Below are 19,410 nucleotides of genomic sequence, written 5' to 3'. Positions count from 1 at the left end.
CCTGTCACAAAGTCGAGGGCTATATGGGACCAGGGGCGTTCGGGCACTGGGAGCGGCTGGAGTAGACCAGCAGGGGGCCTGTTAGAGGCCTTGTTCTGGGCACATACAGCACAGGAGAGAACAAACTCCTTTACATCTCGGGACATGTGAGGCCACCAAAAGTGCCGAGAAATGAAAGTGTCTGTGCGGTGGACCCCAGGGTGAGCTGACAACTTTTGTGAATGAGCCCATTGCAAAACTTGGGGACGCACGGCGGACGGAACATAGATGCGGTCTGGAGGACCGTTTCCTGGGTCTGGGTCGGACTCAAGGGCTTGGGTGATGAGGTTCTGGATCTCCCACTGGAGGGTTCCAAAGGTGCAGGTGGGTGGCAGGATTAAGGCTGGCTCCTTCTCAGCGTCTGGAGGGGAGTAGAGGCGAGACAATGCATCTGGTTTTTGGTTCCTGGACCCGGGACGGTAGGAGATTGAAAGGTTGAACCGAGAGAAGAATAGGGACCAGCGTGCCTGCCTGGTGTTAAGACGTCGCGCTGTCTGTAGGTAGGATAAGTTTTTGTGATCTGTCCAGATCTGCACAGGCTGCTCGGACCCCTCCAGCCAATGGCGCCACTCCTCCAGAGCGAGTTTGATCGCCAGCAGCTCTCTGTCTCCCACATCGTAGTTTCTTTCTGCGGGGCTCAGACGGCGAGAGAAGAAGGCGCAGGGGTGCAGTTTCTGGTCCAGAGCTGAGTGTTGAGATAATACAGCTCCGACGCCGGTGTCAGAGGCGTCGATCTCCACTGTGAATTGTTTCATGGGATCTGGATGGATCAATATGGGCGCTTGGGAGAATCTTGTCTTGAGGGAGCAGAAGGCGGTGTTAGCTTCTGAGTTCCACGTGAACGGAACCTTGACTGAGGTGAGCGCGTGAAGTGGGGCAGCGACCTGGCTGTAGTTGCGAATAAAGCGTCTGTAAAAATTGGCAAAGCCAAGGAACCGCTGTAGCTCCTTTCTGCTCTGTGGAACGGGCCATTCAAGAACCGCTCTAATCTTGTCAGGGTCGGAGCGTACTTGGCCTCCCTCAAGGATGAGTCCCAGGAAGGTGACTGAAGGCTTGTGGAACTCGCACTTCTCTGCTTTTACGAATAGTTTATTCTCCAAAAGCCGCTGAAGGACAAGACGAACGTGGTACTGGTGCTCTGTTAGGTCACGGGAGTAAATTAAAATATCATCCAGGTAGACAAAGACAAAAATATTCAAAAAATCACGAAGGACGTCATTAACTAGGGCTTGAAACACGGAGGGAGCATTGCACAGGCCGAACGGCATGACCAGGTATTCAAAATGTCCTAGAGGAGTCTTGAAGGCTGTTTTCCACTCATCCCCCCCGGCGGATCCGAACCAAGTGGTAAGCATTACGAAGGTCTAATTTTGTAAAGATGGTGGCTGACTGCACCGGTTCGAGGGCGGAGGAAAGAAGCGGAAGCGGGTACTTGTTTTTGACAGTAATAGCATTTAGGCCACGGTAATCAATGCATGGACGCAAGGATCCGTCCTTCTTAGAAACAAAAAAGAACCCTGCCCCCAGAGGGGACGACGAGGGGCGAATCAGGCCAGCGGCTAGCGATTCATTAATGTATTTCTCCATGGCCTGTCTTTCGGCTTGGGAAATATTGTAGAGCCGACTGGTCGGCAGGGGAGCGCCAGGTAACAACTCGATTGCGCAATCATAGGGACGATGGGGCGGTAATAAACTGGCTTGGGATTTACTAAAAACCCTTTGCAGATCGTGATACTGGGCCGGTACCAGTTTTAGATCTTCTGGGTCAAGCTCGGTAGGAGGGGGACCAGCCGCGGAGCAGGTCGGGACGGCCGAGTGCATACAGCGCGATAAGCAATTAGAAGACCAGGATTCAACCCGCCGATCGGTCCAGTTAATTTGCGGATTGTGTAAGCGCAACCAGGAGAAGCCCAGAACAAGCGGGGCATGCTTTACAGGAAACACTAGGAAAGAAATTTGCTCACGGTGATTACCTGAAACAACTAACTCGAGAGGTTTAGTCTGGTGTGTTATACGAGGAAGCGCCCCGCCATTTAAAGCGGACACTCCGAGTGGAGAACTCAAAGGAACAGTCTCTAATCGAGCCTGGCGTACAAATGTTTGATCAACTAAATTAAAGTCGCACCCTGAATCGATCAGGGCGGATAACTTAAATGTTTTCCGCGGAGTAACAATCACAGCGGGGAGAGTGAGGCGCGGAGAGGTAGGGGGCGTATCTGATTGGTCCGCCGGATTCCCTACTACTGCCGACGGACCCAAGCTTTTGGTCGCGCCGGGCAAGCGTTTAAAAAATGGTCCGGCGAGGCGCAATAAATGCAAAGCCTAGCGTCCATACGCTGTTGTCTCTCCTCGGGGAAGAGCCGCACTCGGCCCAGCTGCATGGGTTCTGGAGGAGAGGGCGGTGCGGCCGCGGATCGTGTAGGAGGGCGATCGGGTGGAGGTGGCCGAAAAGAAAAGGAGCTGTCCACTCTGCTCCTGCCCTTACCCCTAAAACGACTCTCTAAACGAATAGCCAGTGAAATCATTTCATCTAGAGTTGACGGCTCTTCTAGGCGGGTGAGTTCGTTCTTTAAGTGATCATCCAGAGCTTGAAAAAACACAGTTTTTAACGCGCGCTGCTCCCAGCCGGCTGCGGCTGCCAGCGTGCGAAACTCGATAGCGAAATCAGAGACGCGCCTCCCTTGCTGCCTGAGAGCAAGGAGCCGACGTGAGTCCTGGACCTCGTCGGATTCTGCCGCGAAGACCATCTTAAACTCACTGATGAACTGAGCAAAAGTACAACCAAAACTCTGACAGTTTGGAAAGCGGGACTCAGCCCATCTTAATGCCCTCCCGGTTAACAAACGTAAAATAAAGGCGATCCTGGAGTGATCCTGAACAAAGAGTTGAGGGGACTGGTTAAAAGCTAAGGAACATTGAAAGAGGAAACCTCCGCAATCTCCGCTGTCCCCCGAGAACTTCTCTGGGCTGGGAGAAAAAGCTCCAGGAGGCAGCGGAGGAGCGTCAGCCGGCGCCGGCTCGGGGGCGGGGTCGGGTGGTGGGGAAGCGGCAGGTTGCTGGGCGGCGTTAAGCGCGGCCGTCAGCTGATTAATCTGAGCGGCGAAGCCCTGGAACTGGTCCTGCATGGAGAGCACTGCCGTTTCTAAACCCCTGATTTTATCCTGTTGGGCGGTTAGCGCCCTACCGAATGTCTCTGCTGGGTCTCTTTGTTGGCCGGAATATTCTTCTGTCATGGTCGGTTTGATATGTTTGGCCCACATGCAGAGAACACCGGCTCACAGGAAGTAGTTTTACGGAGTTTATTGACAATAACAACAGGGAAAATGTTCGGGGAAGTAATCACGAAAAAGGGCTCACAATGGAGCGATCACGGGGAGAGAGACTCGGACGGAGCACGAACGATCTGAGGGGACAAAGGGGAGAATAGTTAGGTGCGTCAGCACACGGAACTGATGATGAAGACGTGCGGCGTAAGCTTACCACTTAGGTTCGGAAGTCGGACCGGAGGGGGAAGCGCAACGGACTCAGCTCCAGATGGAGTGGTGCGGACAGATGATCGGGGGGCGTAGGCGTGAGGCAAGGTCCGAGCAGCTCTGGCGAAAACACAGGCAGCGGAAGGAACCGGACTGATCCGATGGGAGTCGTGAGCAGGTGAGTTCAGTTAGGCTCAAGCCTCGGGACACGAGAGCGAACCTGGGAGACACAAAGGAGCTTTTTAGAAAAGATCAAAAATTAGTTGGAGGACTAAGGCCGTCTAAGCATACCAACAACGGTTAATATTCCGGCGTCCTCCCGCTGTCCGAGCGCAGATCTTATAGTGCTCCAGAACACGCTGCAGGTGTGCGCGCCCCGCCCACCAGTCAACTGCCGTCACCTGTCGAAAAAAGAGGAGGGAGAGAGCAGGGCCGGCAGAAACTGCCCGGCTCTGCTCGCTGAGTCCTGACAATTATATTCTCCAAGATTTTTATTCTCCTAGTTTTCCAAAAAAATCACAATAATGTTAAACAAAGGTTTGTACATGTCTCATAAAAGAAAAATGTTATGAAGACATCCCTTGTGAAAAGTGAGTATATCTTGTTACATACTGTTTGGTTAAACGTTACAATATAGACCGATGCAAGAGCAAAAGAAGCCCTACTGGTTTGGGGTGTAAAAAGGAAAGAGTGGGAGAGACAGGGGAGAAAGCAGATAATATGAGGTCTCTCTTCCCAATAATTTGAGGAATTTCGTTATTTCCTCAGAAAATATTTGTCCAGAGTCTTTGGACATACGTGTCAGGGGAACGGGGTCAGAAGGGTTTGATACTGAGATGATTGAGGAAGCAATGAATGAAAGCAGCATCTCTCCTTTGAGGTCAACGTGGATCTTTAGTTTCAATATTCCAATAGTGTATTTGGATAGATTGGCAAACATTTCATGGGATTTAAGTTAGCAGCTACTTTGGCAGATAAATATCTAACCATTTCATCCCTTGTCTTCACAATCACGACAGTTTAGGCCTACAAATCCAATCCATGGATCAATCTTCTCATGTATCATCTAAACCAATAACTTGTTACCTACTTTGCTATGTGACAGGAGCCCCTAGAGAAGAACATTCTTCCTTCACATTTAACCACACAACTTTTCAAATCAAAGAGAGTGAATGTTGAATAGTAAAAAAAGATGTGAGGAATAAACCAAAAGATAACGTACATAAATAAAAAAAAAAAATCGAGCCTCTTCTACAAAGTCTGAGACTGAGGAACATAAAGCAGCCCATACCATCATCTTAAGGCTTTTATACCTAAAACATATTAAATGTGGGGTTAAAATTTCATTCAATTACCACAGCATAAAATTCAAATGAGCCCATAAATTTGCCTCGTATACATATGTTTAAGGTTGCATGGAAGCTTGGGTGAGCTGGCACTGCAATGAGTCTAACAGCCAAGAACACTTCTGGAATTGGAGGGGCCCTTGGCTCCCCAGTCATGAAGTTGGTCAACACCACAGCCCTTAAACCCATCATTCATCTCTGGCTTTATGGCCACACTTTCACTTTCCTATTTAACCTTCCAGGCGCAGTCCTCTCAGAGCTCTTTGCTTAGTGAGAACAACACGTGCCCTGTTGTTGGATTTTTCAAAAGCCCAATTTAGAGAACACAAACTAAACAAATTTCTGCTTTTCTAACCCTCAGATCCCATTGATAGCTTAAGAGTCAAAATTATCAGGGAGTACCCTGGTAAACCAGGCAGAAATGTGAGAACCTCTTCATCACTGACCTCTCTGACTTCTGAACCACAATGGCTTTACCATTGCATCATCAGCTAAATTCCCTGGTGTCTCATATTTTTAAGGGACCACCAACCATATCTGGCCTCATGTTGTCCTGCCATGGCCAGATGTAACACCCCTGCATTCCAGCATTCCCTTAAGTCCTCTAGTTATGCAGGACTCCTACAGCAAGCTTAGACCGAACTAAATGATGGTACAGGTGAAACTTTTACAGCAGGTGTTTTTACTATATTTTAACTAGGAAGAGTCAATTCCTGGTGTTTAGCGGGTACTTCAAGTAAAGTACTTCATTATGTTTTATGGGAAACAGGGTTAAGGTTTAGGTGACAAAAATAAAAAGATCAAGCCATGGGCCCTGGAGATTAGCTCTCTAATGGAGTGCAGAGAGAGAAGGGCTGAAAGAAAGACATAAGATGGTCCGTACATTAATCTGCCACCATGAGAGGTATCGACCAACACGGGGCACAGAGTAAAAGGAGGGAAAACAGAGATCATTAGCCCAAAACAATTCCAAGCCAGACCTTCCTTTCCCAAAACCTATTAAGACTGTAATAGATCCAATATCCCCTTGATGAGTCTGTCTTGCTGTTGTCTGTGAAGTGTTTTGAAGTATTTTTACTTCAAGTTGCAAACATTTTAGAAAGTTAACGTGTGTTTCCATCCTTCCTGCACAAATAATGAGTAAATCAGATATATTCATTCATGTGAATATGGGATTATATTCATATTTCTTAAACTGAAGCCCAGTGTTGTTTAGCCTGTTTAAAATTCCCTTCTGATTGGTCGCATTAATGCCCTGGTTTGTTTGCAGTCTGACTCCTGGTAAAGTTGGGAAAAAAACAATGATGAATAGTCCTTGCGGTTAAGAGGATGCTTAATCTGTTATGACTGTTTTGAACACCAAATGACACAGACAATGTAAAATATTTTCATTCACCAGATGTGGATAATGGAACGTGTGTGCGGTGTTTATGTCAAAGGAACACTAAATCGGCAGAAAACACTTTGTTCCTCCTTGCTAGACAATCATGTTGCGATGAGCAAAAGTTGGGGCTTCGATTATCCCAACTGATTGTCTAGGTTCACCTTTTAATCTAACATGAATGTAATCAAAGCTTCAATAACCCTATCTTAAACCAAAGAAAATCACTTTGTGCATTGTTGTGTCCACAGCTGGGTATCCTGTCAAACAAAGATTACACAAGGAAAAACACAAAAATGGTAGAAAAAGAAAAGTCGGACCTCGTAACCATTATTCTCCTGCGTGTGCAGTACATTGTTCAACAAGAATCCCATAATTAAAGAGGAATGTCAAACTGTTTGTAGCGCAGCTCTCTCCAGACATTCCATAATCAAAGCAAAATAAGCAACCACCTGGGAAGATTATATTTATTTCTTGAGATGAAGAATCTTGTGACAATTTGTCTCTGCTTCTTTCTTGCCCACATCTGTCCTTTTACAAACCAGAGAAGGGGTTTAAACATAAAAAAAAAAAAAATTTAAGCATATTGCCACTGGCTGATTTCTGAGTAGAGTAGTTAATAGGTAGTTGATTGATGTCAGATACTGAGATATGAAAAGAATTATACACCCCTTTCGTTTTTCTTTTTTTATGTGATTAAATGTAATTTTAACACAAAAGGTGAGAAGCAGAACTGAATGTACTTCTATCCCAATTTTGTCGTAATGGTTCATATTATTGGCTAGAAACATGGAGGAAAAAGATTCAACATGTTTAGATACGTTTGTCTTTCACATGTCCTCACATGAAATGATAAATATTGGTAACTTTTTTCACTTTTTCTAAACTACCTATGACAGCCGCTCTGTCGTCCACAAAAAAAAAAAAAAAAAAACAGTCCTACTTTGCTCTGCTGACTTTCACTGTACCAAGAAACAAACAATCATGCTATTGGAGTTTTGGCAAAACCTTTGTTGCAGCAAATTCCAGAGAAAATTTCCTAACAGGGTTTTACTCATCATTTAGAAACCACAGTAAATCTACCACAAAAACAAAATCTTGCCTTGATTTTGGGCACCATTTGTTTATCTTTTTTGTATTATCCCCCCCAAAAATAATCACACTGTATTTTTTTTTCTTCCTATGGATGCAACCCCAATAATGTGGAAAATATGCAATATCTGTGCTGTTACAGACAAGAACTGCTGGCATCTGTGTTTTTCTCAGAAAATCTTTAAGTTACCAAGATTCAAGTGACCATAACTCCCTTTCCTTGACGTGTCTGCAAGTATTTTAGAAATGAACCCCTTTGCTGCAAGAAACAGGCATGCTGGCCGTTCATTTCTGACCTCTAATGGCCCTACATTTTGTTTAACTTATCACTTCCTCCAAGTCAGTTCCAATCTTCAACCAAGCCAGCTTAATTAAGACCACTGGGTATAAAAAAAACACAGAAAGGGAAAAAAAGAAGGGGAGGTTGTTGAAAACTGGACAGAAAAATGAATAGTCTGGACTCCACATTTGCTACCAGGAAAGTCATCCTCTTGCATTTGTTTTGTCCTGCCTGAGTGTGGAACACTGATTGAACAAGGCCAAGGCTAGATTAGACTTGCTACCCCAGAGGATTTTCCTGGCCACACAGGCTGGGAGTTGGGTTACTCTCAGCGTCACCCCAAATAGCAAGGAAACAGTGAGCCCAGACCCAAAAAAAAAATCTTTCTTAAGGGATTAATGTACAAACAGAATAGCTGTTTGATTTAGGCAAGTCATTAGAGGCTTTAGTTTGTACTGTCTGTAATGTCAGTGAAAACATTCATCAAACGAAGCACAGAATGTTGTGATTAGTTGAAGCTTTTCACTGAATTAAAGTCATGTGTTTATGAAACAACAGCTAAAAAGAAAAATATGGTAATATGAAAAACAAAATTGAAACAAGGATCTTACTTGTGTGGAGAAGAGCTGTTGATGCATGTCTTGGTCACATCTGTCACATTGGGATTGCAGCAGTCGCCGTTATCATAAAAGTAATGATCACAGTTACATTCAGCGTCACATACTCCATTTCCCAGTTTGTGGTTAGGGCAGTTGGCTGGACGCCCAAACATACAGTCTCCTGCATCAAACCCGGTCAGTGGGTGGTTACATTCAGGGTCGCATTCATCGTTACCAATTTTGCCGATGTCACAGTTGGCGAGAATCAAACGGTCACGTAGGGAGGAGCTGGTCACATTATGAATGCTGAGTTCCCAGGATATATTGTAGGGACTGAAGGCATCATTAAGCTTCTGGTGTTGCAAGATAATTTGGTTGTCTGATACAGTTGGCCTCTTCTTGGCGTCATCCCAAATATTTACGACTCGATATCGTACTTTCTTTGGCCTGCGGAAGGTCCAGAGCAGGTTGTAGTTTTTAATGACATCAACATTGTCGCACACAGTTTGGCCACAAGCTGGAGGGTCTAGAGTTGTGTCCAATAGTCCTTCAGTATTTCCGACTCCATCCCTACCTAGATTTCCTGGTCGTGCAGTGCCTCTCTTGTCTGGCTGAGGAAAACTGCCATCTTTTACTGTCAACCACTTGCGGCCTGGGTGTTCAAAGGTTTCGCGAATGACTAAGTGAGGTAGATCTCCCGGTTCTTCGTGGCCCTGCATATCCCTGATAATATCCCTCTGCCCATGGGCTTGCCTCCACAAACCCACCTTTTCAACTGCCCCCCTGTAATTGTGATTCAGTGCATTCCCCCCAATCATCAGCACTTTGCACTTTTTAGTCAAATGACTGAAGACATCTCCCGACTGCTCTCGACTAACACCAACTTGGGCCCCGTTGACAAAGAGCTTCATGTACACGCCATCATATGTGATTGCCACATGTGCCCATTGGTTGGGTACGTAACGAACGTTAGCGTGAATGGAGGTCACTTTGTGAGCACGGTCAGTTTTGAGGGAAAAGAAGAATCGAGGGTCACGGTTTCCATGTTCACTGACTGCCTGGATCCCAAGCAGCCAACCTCTGTCACTGGAGGCGTAGAAGCACTTGTCGTACAGGCCTGGGAAGAGAAGGAGTAAAAGATAAATTAATATGTCCATCCATCCATTTTCTAAACCGCTTAATCCCTCATGGGGTCGCGGGGGTTGCTGGTGCCTGTCTCCAGCGTTCACCAGGCGAGAGGCGGGGTACACCCTGGACAGGTCGCCAGTCTGTCGCAGGGCAACACAGAGAGACAAACAGGACAAACAACCATTCACGCACACACTCACACCTAAGGACAATTTGGAGAAGCCAATTAACCTAACAGTCATGTTTTTGGACTGTGGGAGGAAGCCGGAGTACCTGGAGAGAACCCACACATGCACAGGGAGAACATGCAAACTCCATGCAGAAAGACCCAGGGGTGTACTTGAACCCAGGACCTTCTTGCTGCAAGGCAACAGCACTACCCACTGCGCCACTGTGCAGCCTCTAAATTAATATGTGTTTGCCCTAAATTTTGGTGGTTTTGATGTAAACATGAAATAGAGTTATTTTTATGGGGAAAAAAAACTTGTTGGAGAATGGATTCCAAGGTGTTTTTCTAGAGAAAAACCCAACATTTAGGCAACATCTGAAAGAAGGGCTTTGCCATGATTGGTTCTTTTGATATCTAAAACTATGCTATCCTGGAAATTAGGTGGAAGTGTATGTTTAACTAAGGGAGACCCCATGGAAATGTCCCACGTTTATGTTTATGTTAACATTGAGTACATTAAAAGTTGCACGTGTAAACGTCTCTTGCCAGTGGGGGTTGCCAGGAACAGCTAGTTTTCTACTAAAGCCTTGTTTTTGCAGAGGCACCGAAACACTTTTTTTCCTGTTTCACTTGGAACCTGCCTGTCAGCTTCGGGATGGTAATGTGTTTTTACTTCTTAGAGGATCTCTGAATGCTTACTGTTTGTTTGTTAGTTTGGGGCATGCTGAAATGCCTTAAAAAGGTTCTTTTCAGAATGTGGAAATTGTGTGTTCACAGGTGATAGAGCTGGACTCTGCTCATGAGGCACTTCATGGGCTTTCAAGTAATTATTCCTACCCACAAAGAGACACTCAATCTTTGACCCACACACCCTGTTCCAAGAGCTATGAAGTGTTCTTAACAGCTGCCATTGAGATCAGCGCTTGAGATTCCTGTAAATACCTTTCATGCTTGCCTATGATGATTGAGATGATTACATCTTTTCTTGAGCACATGCCCACATGTATTGCCTTTGTTGCCTATCGATTATTTTTTCCATCTATGTCAATGGTTCTTAAACTTTCATAAACCAGATGCAACTTGCAGTTGCTATGTTGTATCCTAAAACATTTAGGTTATGTTCCAAAAATGCAAAAAAAATAAAAAATGTTTGAGCAGAGTGATCCCACGTGGTCTCATCCACCCTAGCCCCAAAATCCAAAATAAGTCCCACAAAAAACACATATTCAGTATGTTTCAGAAAAACAAAAAAAGTATTTTTTCCTGACAGAAAGTAGATTTTATTCAGTGTATCTCCAAATTTGAAAGTGTGAATTATAGAACTAACTGGAGAGTTGGGCTGATTCTGTCAATTAATAATAGTTTAATAAGAAGAATATGTGACAGCAGGCCATGCCATTGCTATTGATTTGTTTTTTAAACAGACTGTGCTGGCAAAAGTAAATAAAATGTTTCAATTACATTTGAAAGTATTCTAAAATATCGACAATACAGTGCACAACTTGTAGTTGAACGCACTGTAAAAGTATACACCTCCTGATGAACCAATTCCCCTCGATACTATACCGCAGTACGGTCACATGCCTGCAGCCATAAATATTCTCTTGCTATTTGGGTTGAAATCTACACAGAGCTGGGATATGCAATTCATAACAGTGATGTTTACCTTTGTCTTTACATCATTTCCAGGTCAGAAATGCACTTGTAGCTACGTAGTTTACTGCTTTTGAACACTCTACCGTAAAAGCTTTGATTAAAGTCCACTCTCTCCCCATCATTAATGTAGCTGAACGAGAAATTGTAATGCTCCCAGATAACCAACTTTGGTGATAGCTGGGAGTTCTCATTTGTAACTTTTTTTTTTTTTTTTGCAAATTGTTAAAGTTGCGAGGCCAAAGCTACATTTACGGACTTCAGTTGGACACTTAAAATGTTCTTCATGTCCACAGCTTTAAAATAACAAGGTTTTCTTTCTTTGTACACGCATGCCGAGCTGGAAGAGCTAAACCACATTTTTACATACGAATACATATAGCCGACTACTATGCCTCTGCTGCCATGCATATAAAACTTAATGATAGCCCCAATAAAAATGATTAGCTGGTGAGTGATTAGCTGGTAATATTAATTACGTTGATCTTTGTGACTTTCAATTATTAAATCCCATGGATTGGATAGTCAAACTTCGAATGTCGCATATTTTTTAGTTTGGCTAGATGTCTTTCCCAGATCAAAGTTCTGACTTCAAAAGGTAAATAAAACACTGGCTCACTGTCCAGTTAAGTTTGTACTACAAGAGTCAGGTATTTTTCCCACTACATCTTATTCAAATCAAATGGGGTAACTACATCTTTTTAGCTGTAGATGCTTAATGGCCCTACATTACAGTTATTTTTTTCATGTTTGCTTTGCAGATAAGTAATACAAACATTTCTTCTGGGCACCACTAAACCCAGCCCAAGTACCACCAGTGGTATTTGTACCACAGTTTGAGACTAATGGTCTTGCTAATGGTGCAGAGACATCCAGCTATCTTTGACCTGTGTCTAATTAAATATACACAACAGCATGCATTCATTAACTTGGTATTTAATATACAAATCTTTAAAGCATGGCAATAGAGTTCACCAGTAAGGTCAATTCTCGGGTGAATGATGTGTTCAGGCTTTCCAAAATGCTGGAAGGAAAAAACTTCCACCCGTCACCTTGTGTACTCAGAGCTAAAAGGTGTGCTAAAATGCTCATAGGGTTTCTTGTGTAAACAGCTGTCATAATTCTGCCATGCTCAATTAATGTAGTGCACTACACCTCTCCAGACCCAGCATTAGTGCTCTCATAAACACACCCACTCACAGATATGCATGCATGCATGCATGCAGTTTTAGAACACAACCTATGAGCAGATAAATGCATACATGCATGCATACATGCATACATACATACAAACATACATACATACATACATACATACATACATACATACATACATACATACATACATACATACATATCCATATGAGCAGGTAAATTGAAGAATGTGTGTGTTGTTCAAGAGATGTGTGGATTCACATGCACATGAGCACAGTTCTAGTCAAGTTTAAAAGCAGCTTTCGTTGCATATGTCCTTTTTGCCTCCCATATCAACAAAATACATGAATCTGACTGAGTCAAAAAGCCCACACGCACACAGACAGAAAAATGTCACAAGGACTTGATAAAAAGCAGAGAGGAAGAGAACAATGAAGATTTGTTTACTTTTCAAATGTTCTGGCTCTGAGAGGTTTGAAAAGGTCTTTTTCAAACTTATAATAAAGTGACCAGAAGAATTTGAAGAGCAATGATTGGAAAATGCTATTAATATTATAAGGTCAAAACAAAGGTAGTCATTTGAAAAAGATAATTACTACATTTAACTCATTTCAGTTTTCTTTGAAGTTTTATCCTAAATTAAAGTGACAGTATTCTGGCAATACAGTACTATTATTATCAATTTTATTTTTAAATGCAAGTTGACATTTTTAAAAAAGAGACCCTTTTCCACATTATTACAATAGTATCTAAAACGGAAGTTACTAAAAAATCTAAACTAAACTAACAAATGGCTACACTGAAGAACACGTAGTACAGCAGCATGCCTTGAAGGACACCTAAACTTCAACACATTATAAGTCCTAGCTGAGGCTAAGCTATACTCACAAACTCTTCTGAAATTCTAGCCACAGTTTATTAACCATAATCTTTATTTATTTCCCTCTTAGTATCACAGTTACATTCAAAAAGATCACCTTGACACTGTTATTGAAAACTAATGAGGGCAAAATAACAAGCTAGGATTGTATTTCAATGTTTTTGTTTGTAACATCACACTGGGTGAAAGCACGAAGATATATCTTTTATCACAGCCATTATCTGCCAATGTCTGCATATAATTGCCTCCAGCAGGTCATGGAAGACTGCCACCATTTCTTTTGTGATTTATTTTTCCTCTTCTTTGATGCGGGATAGCCCAGCATGACCCCAATGCAAAGGCTAATAGGGCACAACAGAGTTTGCATAACACTTGGACACAAAACTTGATGTCCTGATTGTGTGATTGTGTGTCTTTCACGGTTGCATGTGAATGCATTTGCATGTGTATAGTTTCCTACAAATGCTCCTAATCTCAGTTCTACAGTATAAGCATATACTTTAATTTAAATTAACACAATGCTTTATTTTTTCACAGCGTCGTGGAGTCAAACTTACACTCTGCTGAAAGGAAGTCAGGGCAGGTAAAGTCAAATGTTCAACATGTACTTGTCAGTGTCAAGTAAAAAAAAATACCTTCTGTGGTGCAGAAGTAATTTAACGTAGGTAAATATTTTAAGAGTCTTTGAAATACTTTAAAATATGCATCTCAATCAATTTGAATACCAATAAGTGATTTTATTTTGGTTATTCAACTTATAAAAAGTCCTTCTGTGTTGTAGCGAGCTAGGTCCACATCTTTGATACGGGGGGGGGGTTTGAATTTCAGGCTGCCGGCCGTGAAAACTCTACCACATATGTGTTGAAGTTATAATGACTTGCTGTGGCAACCCCTGAATAAAGGGAAAGCCAAAAGGACTCACATTTAATTTGAAAAAAAAAAATTTAAGCCATAAATCATAGGTTCATTACGCACATTCAAGTCTTTCTTACTGTTAATTTGTATGATTATGGCTAATATTTAATTAAAACCCATAAATCATTTTCACATGAGACTAATAAAAAGGGATTTTAATTAAATATGTAATAGCCATATTATGGCCCACAGCATCAAAGGACTGCTGACTTAACAGTTTTCCAGCAGGCAGTCACTGACACCTTACACAAGGAGGGTAAGCTAAGAAGGGCAATGCTAACAAAGCTGGCTGTTCACACAGTGCTCGACCTAAACAATGTTAATGGATAATTAGTTGGAAGGAAAAAGTATAATAAAAAGCAATGCAAAAGCAATAGGGATAACTGCAGCCTTAACGCCGTGGCAAGCAATGTCCATTCAAGGGTTTGGGATAGATTCACAAGGTCTGGATTGCTGCTGGAGTCAGTACTTCAACAGCCACCACATACAGACATTTCCAGGACAAGTGCTACAAGTGTAGCATTCATTAGGCCCTTTTCCATTACACATGAAAAGCCGTGCATACGTTTCCATACGGGGGATTTCAGTTTCCCCAGGCTTTACTTTCACGGGAAAAAGGTCCTGGTCTGAGAGTAGGACTTCTCAACAAGCCTGGGGCTTTGTCCAGTGGGCAGGGTTGTGTACAGCAAGGCAGAAAGTCAGCTGTTTGGAGGAGTAAGGAGCAGTAAAGAGATGAGTTTCTAAATCAATCAATTTTATACCTGTAATTTATCACTAGTAGTTCTAAGATGTTTTAGGTGAGAAAGTACACCTCCAAACTTCATCTGTGCAGACCGTTTGTTATTTCTCACAGGCTGTATCTGTTTGTCATGGCTGAAAAGTGAATATAAAATCTGCACCAGATCTGTATTTAGACTAATATTTTAATGGAGTACTAGTGATCAAACTGAGCCCTTTTCATTTTCTCTGTACAAAAAACACATTTCCCTAAAACTGACATTTGATGTAAACCTAAGTTGGTGGACTGCAAACTGGTTTTACCCTTTACAAACCATAAACCTCGCCTGAATGAAAAAAAGGACAGATAAAGGACACTTTGGCTTTCTTGATGCAGACGGGCATGCTGTATTTAATTCAAATCCACAGATTTAGTGAGGTTTTCTCTAGATCACTGTGATGGCCACACCTGTGACCACACAGTCGGTAACCCTACAAAAAAACAAATTTTTAAACTTTAAGTTTTCACACACATACACTGCAGCATAGAGACACTGGTTTGTTTATTTTTATTGTGACAATATTGAAAGACATTAGTTCCAATTGTAGCGTGCACATTTGTTTGTTGTGTGGGAGGGTCAGTTTGTTTGTTTGTTTGAGCAGTTAGTTTGAGGTTTTGTTTGGTTTAACCTAGAAATGTTTTGCCTTGAGTTAGTTTCTGCAGTTGATCTCTTTTAAGGGCCCTGCAATTATTGTTTAGACTTTTGCTACTTTGGGGAAATAAAACCCATTTTTCTTGAAAAATTACCACTGTGTACTCATGCTTGTCCGGCTCAGCCCCTCGCAATAACACATACTGAAAGTTTTGTCATTTAAGAGTGCATCAACCGCTGATCGAACTACTGTGTATATGTGTGTTTACTTGTTCTTGCAGCTGAGTGAGAACTGCAGAGGAAAGAAAAGCCAAATCTTCACAGAATGTATATCCTAAAATCTATGAAAATGATTTTGCTGCATGCAAAAGTCTGTGGCGTTGCACTTAAAAGTCCTCCTCATCGCTCTCGCCATGGCTGAGGCAAAAAACATACTCACTCACACACACACTACTGTGGTCCCTGTGCAGGCAAAGAGAAGCTGTGAGCTTTATTTTTATTTACTTATACCAACAGTAAAATAAAGTTGGGCCCAGCGGTACAGAGACGAGAGGGTGGAATAGGTTAGGGTCAGAGTAACCCGGGGCTCACACTGACCATGGTGCGGGTTACAATCCTGATCCAGTTTCGGCTTGCCGCAAACCCCAATCACTCTGCTCCTAGGGAAACAGTGGCCGGCTGCAAAAATGGTGCTTGCGAGAATTGATGTTAAGGTGGTCCTTTATGTTGCTGTGCCGCATAAATGATTAAAAAACAACTATGGTTTTCGTTTTTCAGGGTAAAATGTGTTATCTGTGCTCATAAACATCCTACTTCATCCTCCAATAGCCCCTATGTTTCCTTGTGGTTCTGTTTTGTTTACACTAGTCAAGTTAGCGTAAGTTGGTTGGATGGTTTTATTCTGAAATTCACCAGAACTTTCCCCTGTCTAGTGCCGTATGTTTCCTGTTTCGCTTGTAAAATTCAGGAACTTGATCTAGGTACCACTGCGGCATGTCGTCAAACGTGCTTCTTGCAGAACTTTAGTAGCTGCATGTGGCTGATGTGAAGTGTACACATTGATTTTTAATGATTTGGGTTCCTTGCGGTGCTGGAGCCGTATCTTCACAATATTCAGTATGAGCCTGGTGTAAAAGGGGTTAACGAGGTGTAACACCATCAATAAAACCAGTTGTGCGTTCTCCATCCTGTTTCTCCAGAGTCTGATTGAATGGCAGGATACAGATACACCTTCTCAGTCTGCCTTGTCTGTTTGACCTATGGTGTCTTCTTGCCTCCGCCCGCTAGATTGGAGTTTTACTGCAGTTTTCCTGTCAACTTCCCTATATGCAATATATGCAAATATGCAAAACAGCAAATGGAAACAAGTCAAACTTAAAAGCTCCAGGCTTTGGTTTACCCTGGGAAACCAAAGTCTGGGGCTTTAAATCCTGGGGGTTGCATTGGAAAAGGGGCTGTTGTGTTTAGCCACTCCTTTACTACAGATAGTGCCAGAAGCATCTCATCTGAGCTAGGAAGAAAAAAGTCTGGATTGTTGCTCTGTTGTCCAAAGTCCTCTTTTTAGATTAATGTTAACTTTGTGTTTTCTTTGGAAAGAAAGGTCCTTGAGTCTGGAGAAAAAGAGGACACCCCTGTAATCCTAGTTACATGATGTCCATTGTGAAGTTTCCACATTCAGTAATAATGCCAACCTGAGGGCTGTTATTAAAGCAGCCTGGGCTTCCTTAACACCTTAGCCTACCCACAAGCTGATGGCCTTCATGTTGTGCCACGATAAAGTAATTCATGTGGAAAGAGCCCAAACAAAACATACTCTGTAGCATGCATAGACACACTTTTGGCTAACAGTTCTGTTTTAAAAATTAATTTGTCTTATTTAATTTTATAAAATTAAATGATAAATTAAAACTGGGGGGTTTATAAGTACAAAAGCATGATCCTATAGTTAACAGAAATAAACATTTTAAATAATCTGTATGCATGGGAGTTTCTAGCCCGCAGATTGCATTGCATGGGAAACCATCAGCATAATTATTATAGCCCTACTGGTCTGGCAACATCTTAGATAACCCCTGTCACTATGCATCATCATCAGATAATGTAACATAAAACCATGCTTCTTAAGAAGAAAGCCACGTATCAGCTCCGAGAAGAAAAATTCTTAAGTTCTCTGGATATAAGCTCATTTCAAATGGACAAACATTTGGGATATGCTCAGTGGTCAGATGAGTTAACTTCTGAACATGATTTTGGGAATGTTTACTTTACAAAAGATCAGTGTCCACATTGGTAACGTGGTGCAGAAAGGTGACTTGAACACCTATGAATGTACCACTAACCCTAAGACTAATTTTAAAGTAGAGGAAGAGTGACAATATAATTTATTGTCCCAAAGTGGGAAAATTCAGGGGCAAAATTCATCCTGCACTACTTGCAACTTTGTGGTTTCAGGAATGCAAAGTAAACATCCTTGAATAGCTGATAAGCAAAAAAGATATCCCGTCCTTAGTTTAAAATTCTACACTTCTTCATAAGTTTTTAACATATTGGGATTCATCAGTGAACACACTAGACAGGGTTTCCCCCAGCGTATTATAAGCCTGGCGCGCCGCCCGGCTTTACTCGCCCCCCTGCCAGGCTAAGCATCATCTGTTTATTTTAAATGCGTTGATGTTTGAGAGCGACATATAACGCTGAGTAAAGTTCCCGTCTGGGAAAAAACCTCCCGGTTTAAATAGCTAACATGCTAGCTGTTATTAGCTCAACACACAGTACGTCCATGCTGCACCCTTCCTTCATGGCGCATGAAGCAACCCCATCCCCCAACCTCCACCCTTACCCCGCTCAACGGAAGCGTGCACAGTTCCCAGACTCACCTAACAACAGGATTAGCCCATTTTCTGGGGGAAACCCTGCTAGACAACCACTTCTGTTATGTATTTTGTCATGTTGTGTCTACTAAAAGATACGCTAAAGTCATCCAAACAGCATATCAACTTTTTCAATTCACAAATAGCCTTTAATTATAAAATAAACCAGACTTACAATGTAAGAAATACAATAAATGCAATAAATGACAGCTTGAGGTAAGAATCCAGCATTCAACAAAAGATGACCAGTGAGTTTATATATTAAGGCAGGGTTGGCGAATGAAAAATTAACCAATGGAGCTAATCAGAGGAAATGTGGAGCAGCTGAGGCAGAATGAAAGCAGGGCAGCTTGGGGAGGGAGACTAATTAGCACAGAGAATGTTGTCCTAAGGCTACGTTCACACTGCAGGTCTTGATGCCTGATTCTGACTTTTTGCTGAAATCTGCTTTTTTTTGGGGGGGGGGGGGGGGCATTCATACTAGTATTAAATGTACCCATCATCATACTTCTGTGTGAATAGTTCAAGAGCATAAAGCAACCCCACATGAGCAGGTAGCAGAAGGAGACGTCACACAGGAGGGTACTGTATACGGAATTAATGTTTAGGCATTAAATAAAGTTTTGTTTAAAATAATACCCTTGAAATTTTTTTAATAAATTGGCATCTCTCCTTGTTATTAGAAAGCTGTTGTGCAATAGGAGCTGACAATATTAAGACCATATCATAGCAAGACCAAATAAGGTAAGAAAAAAGCAGCAGAGCTAATAACAATTATCTTTTCTGGAGTGCTAAGTGCTATCACTGTGTGTGGATGTATAGTGAGACCATGGAGAGTGACGTGAAAGATGGAAAAAAATGTGACATGACTGTTAAGACAGCGACGGCTTTGAAAAATATCCGATACGTATCCGAATTAGTATCATATATTGAAGTGGCACAAATCGGATTTTTTTTTTTTTTTTGGGGGGGGGGGGGGGGATCGGACAACAAAACAAAAATACTAACACTGAACTGTGAGAAATAAATTAAATTGCAAAAACCAGAACAAATGAATAAA

At 42.4% G+C, this 19,410-nt stretch overlaps 1 protein-coding gene across 2 annotated transcripts in view; it reads right to left on the bottom strand.

The window, feature by feature from the left end:
* Positions 1-19,410, bottom strand: part of pappaa (pregnancy-associated plasma protein A, pappalysin 1a) — a 137,445-nt gene that overhangs the window by 113,020 nt on the left and 5,015 nt on the right. For both annotated transcript variants that reach the window (XM_012874543.3, XM_012874544.3), the window contains exon 2: positions 8,223-9,327. In XM_012874543.3, coding sequence (XP_012729997.1) covers positions 8,223-9,327 — 1,105 coding nt within the window. The remainder of the gene's footprint in view (positions 1-8,222; positions 9,328-19,410) is intronic.

The sequence above is a fragment of the Fundulus heteroclitus genome, chromosome 8 (assembly GCF_011125445.2).
Source record: "Fundulus heteroclitus isolate FHET01 chromosome 8, MU-UCD_Fhet_4.1, whole genome shotgun sequence".
Classification (NCBI taxonomy): Eukaryota; Metazoa; Chordata; class Actinopteri; order Cyprinodontiformes; family Fundulidae; genus Fundulus; species Fundulus heteroclitus.
Note: the sequence above shows the minus strand (reverse complement) of the source record. Positions and strands in the feature narration are given on the sequence as shown.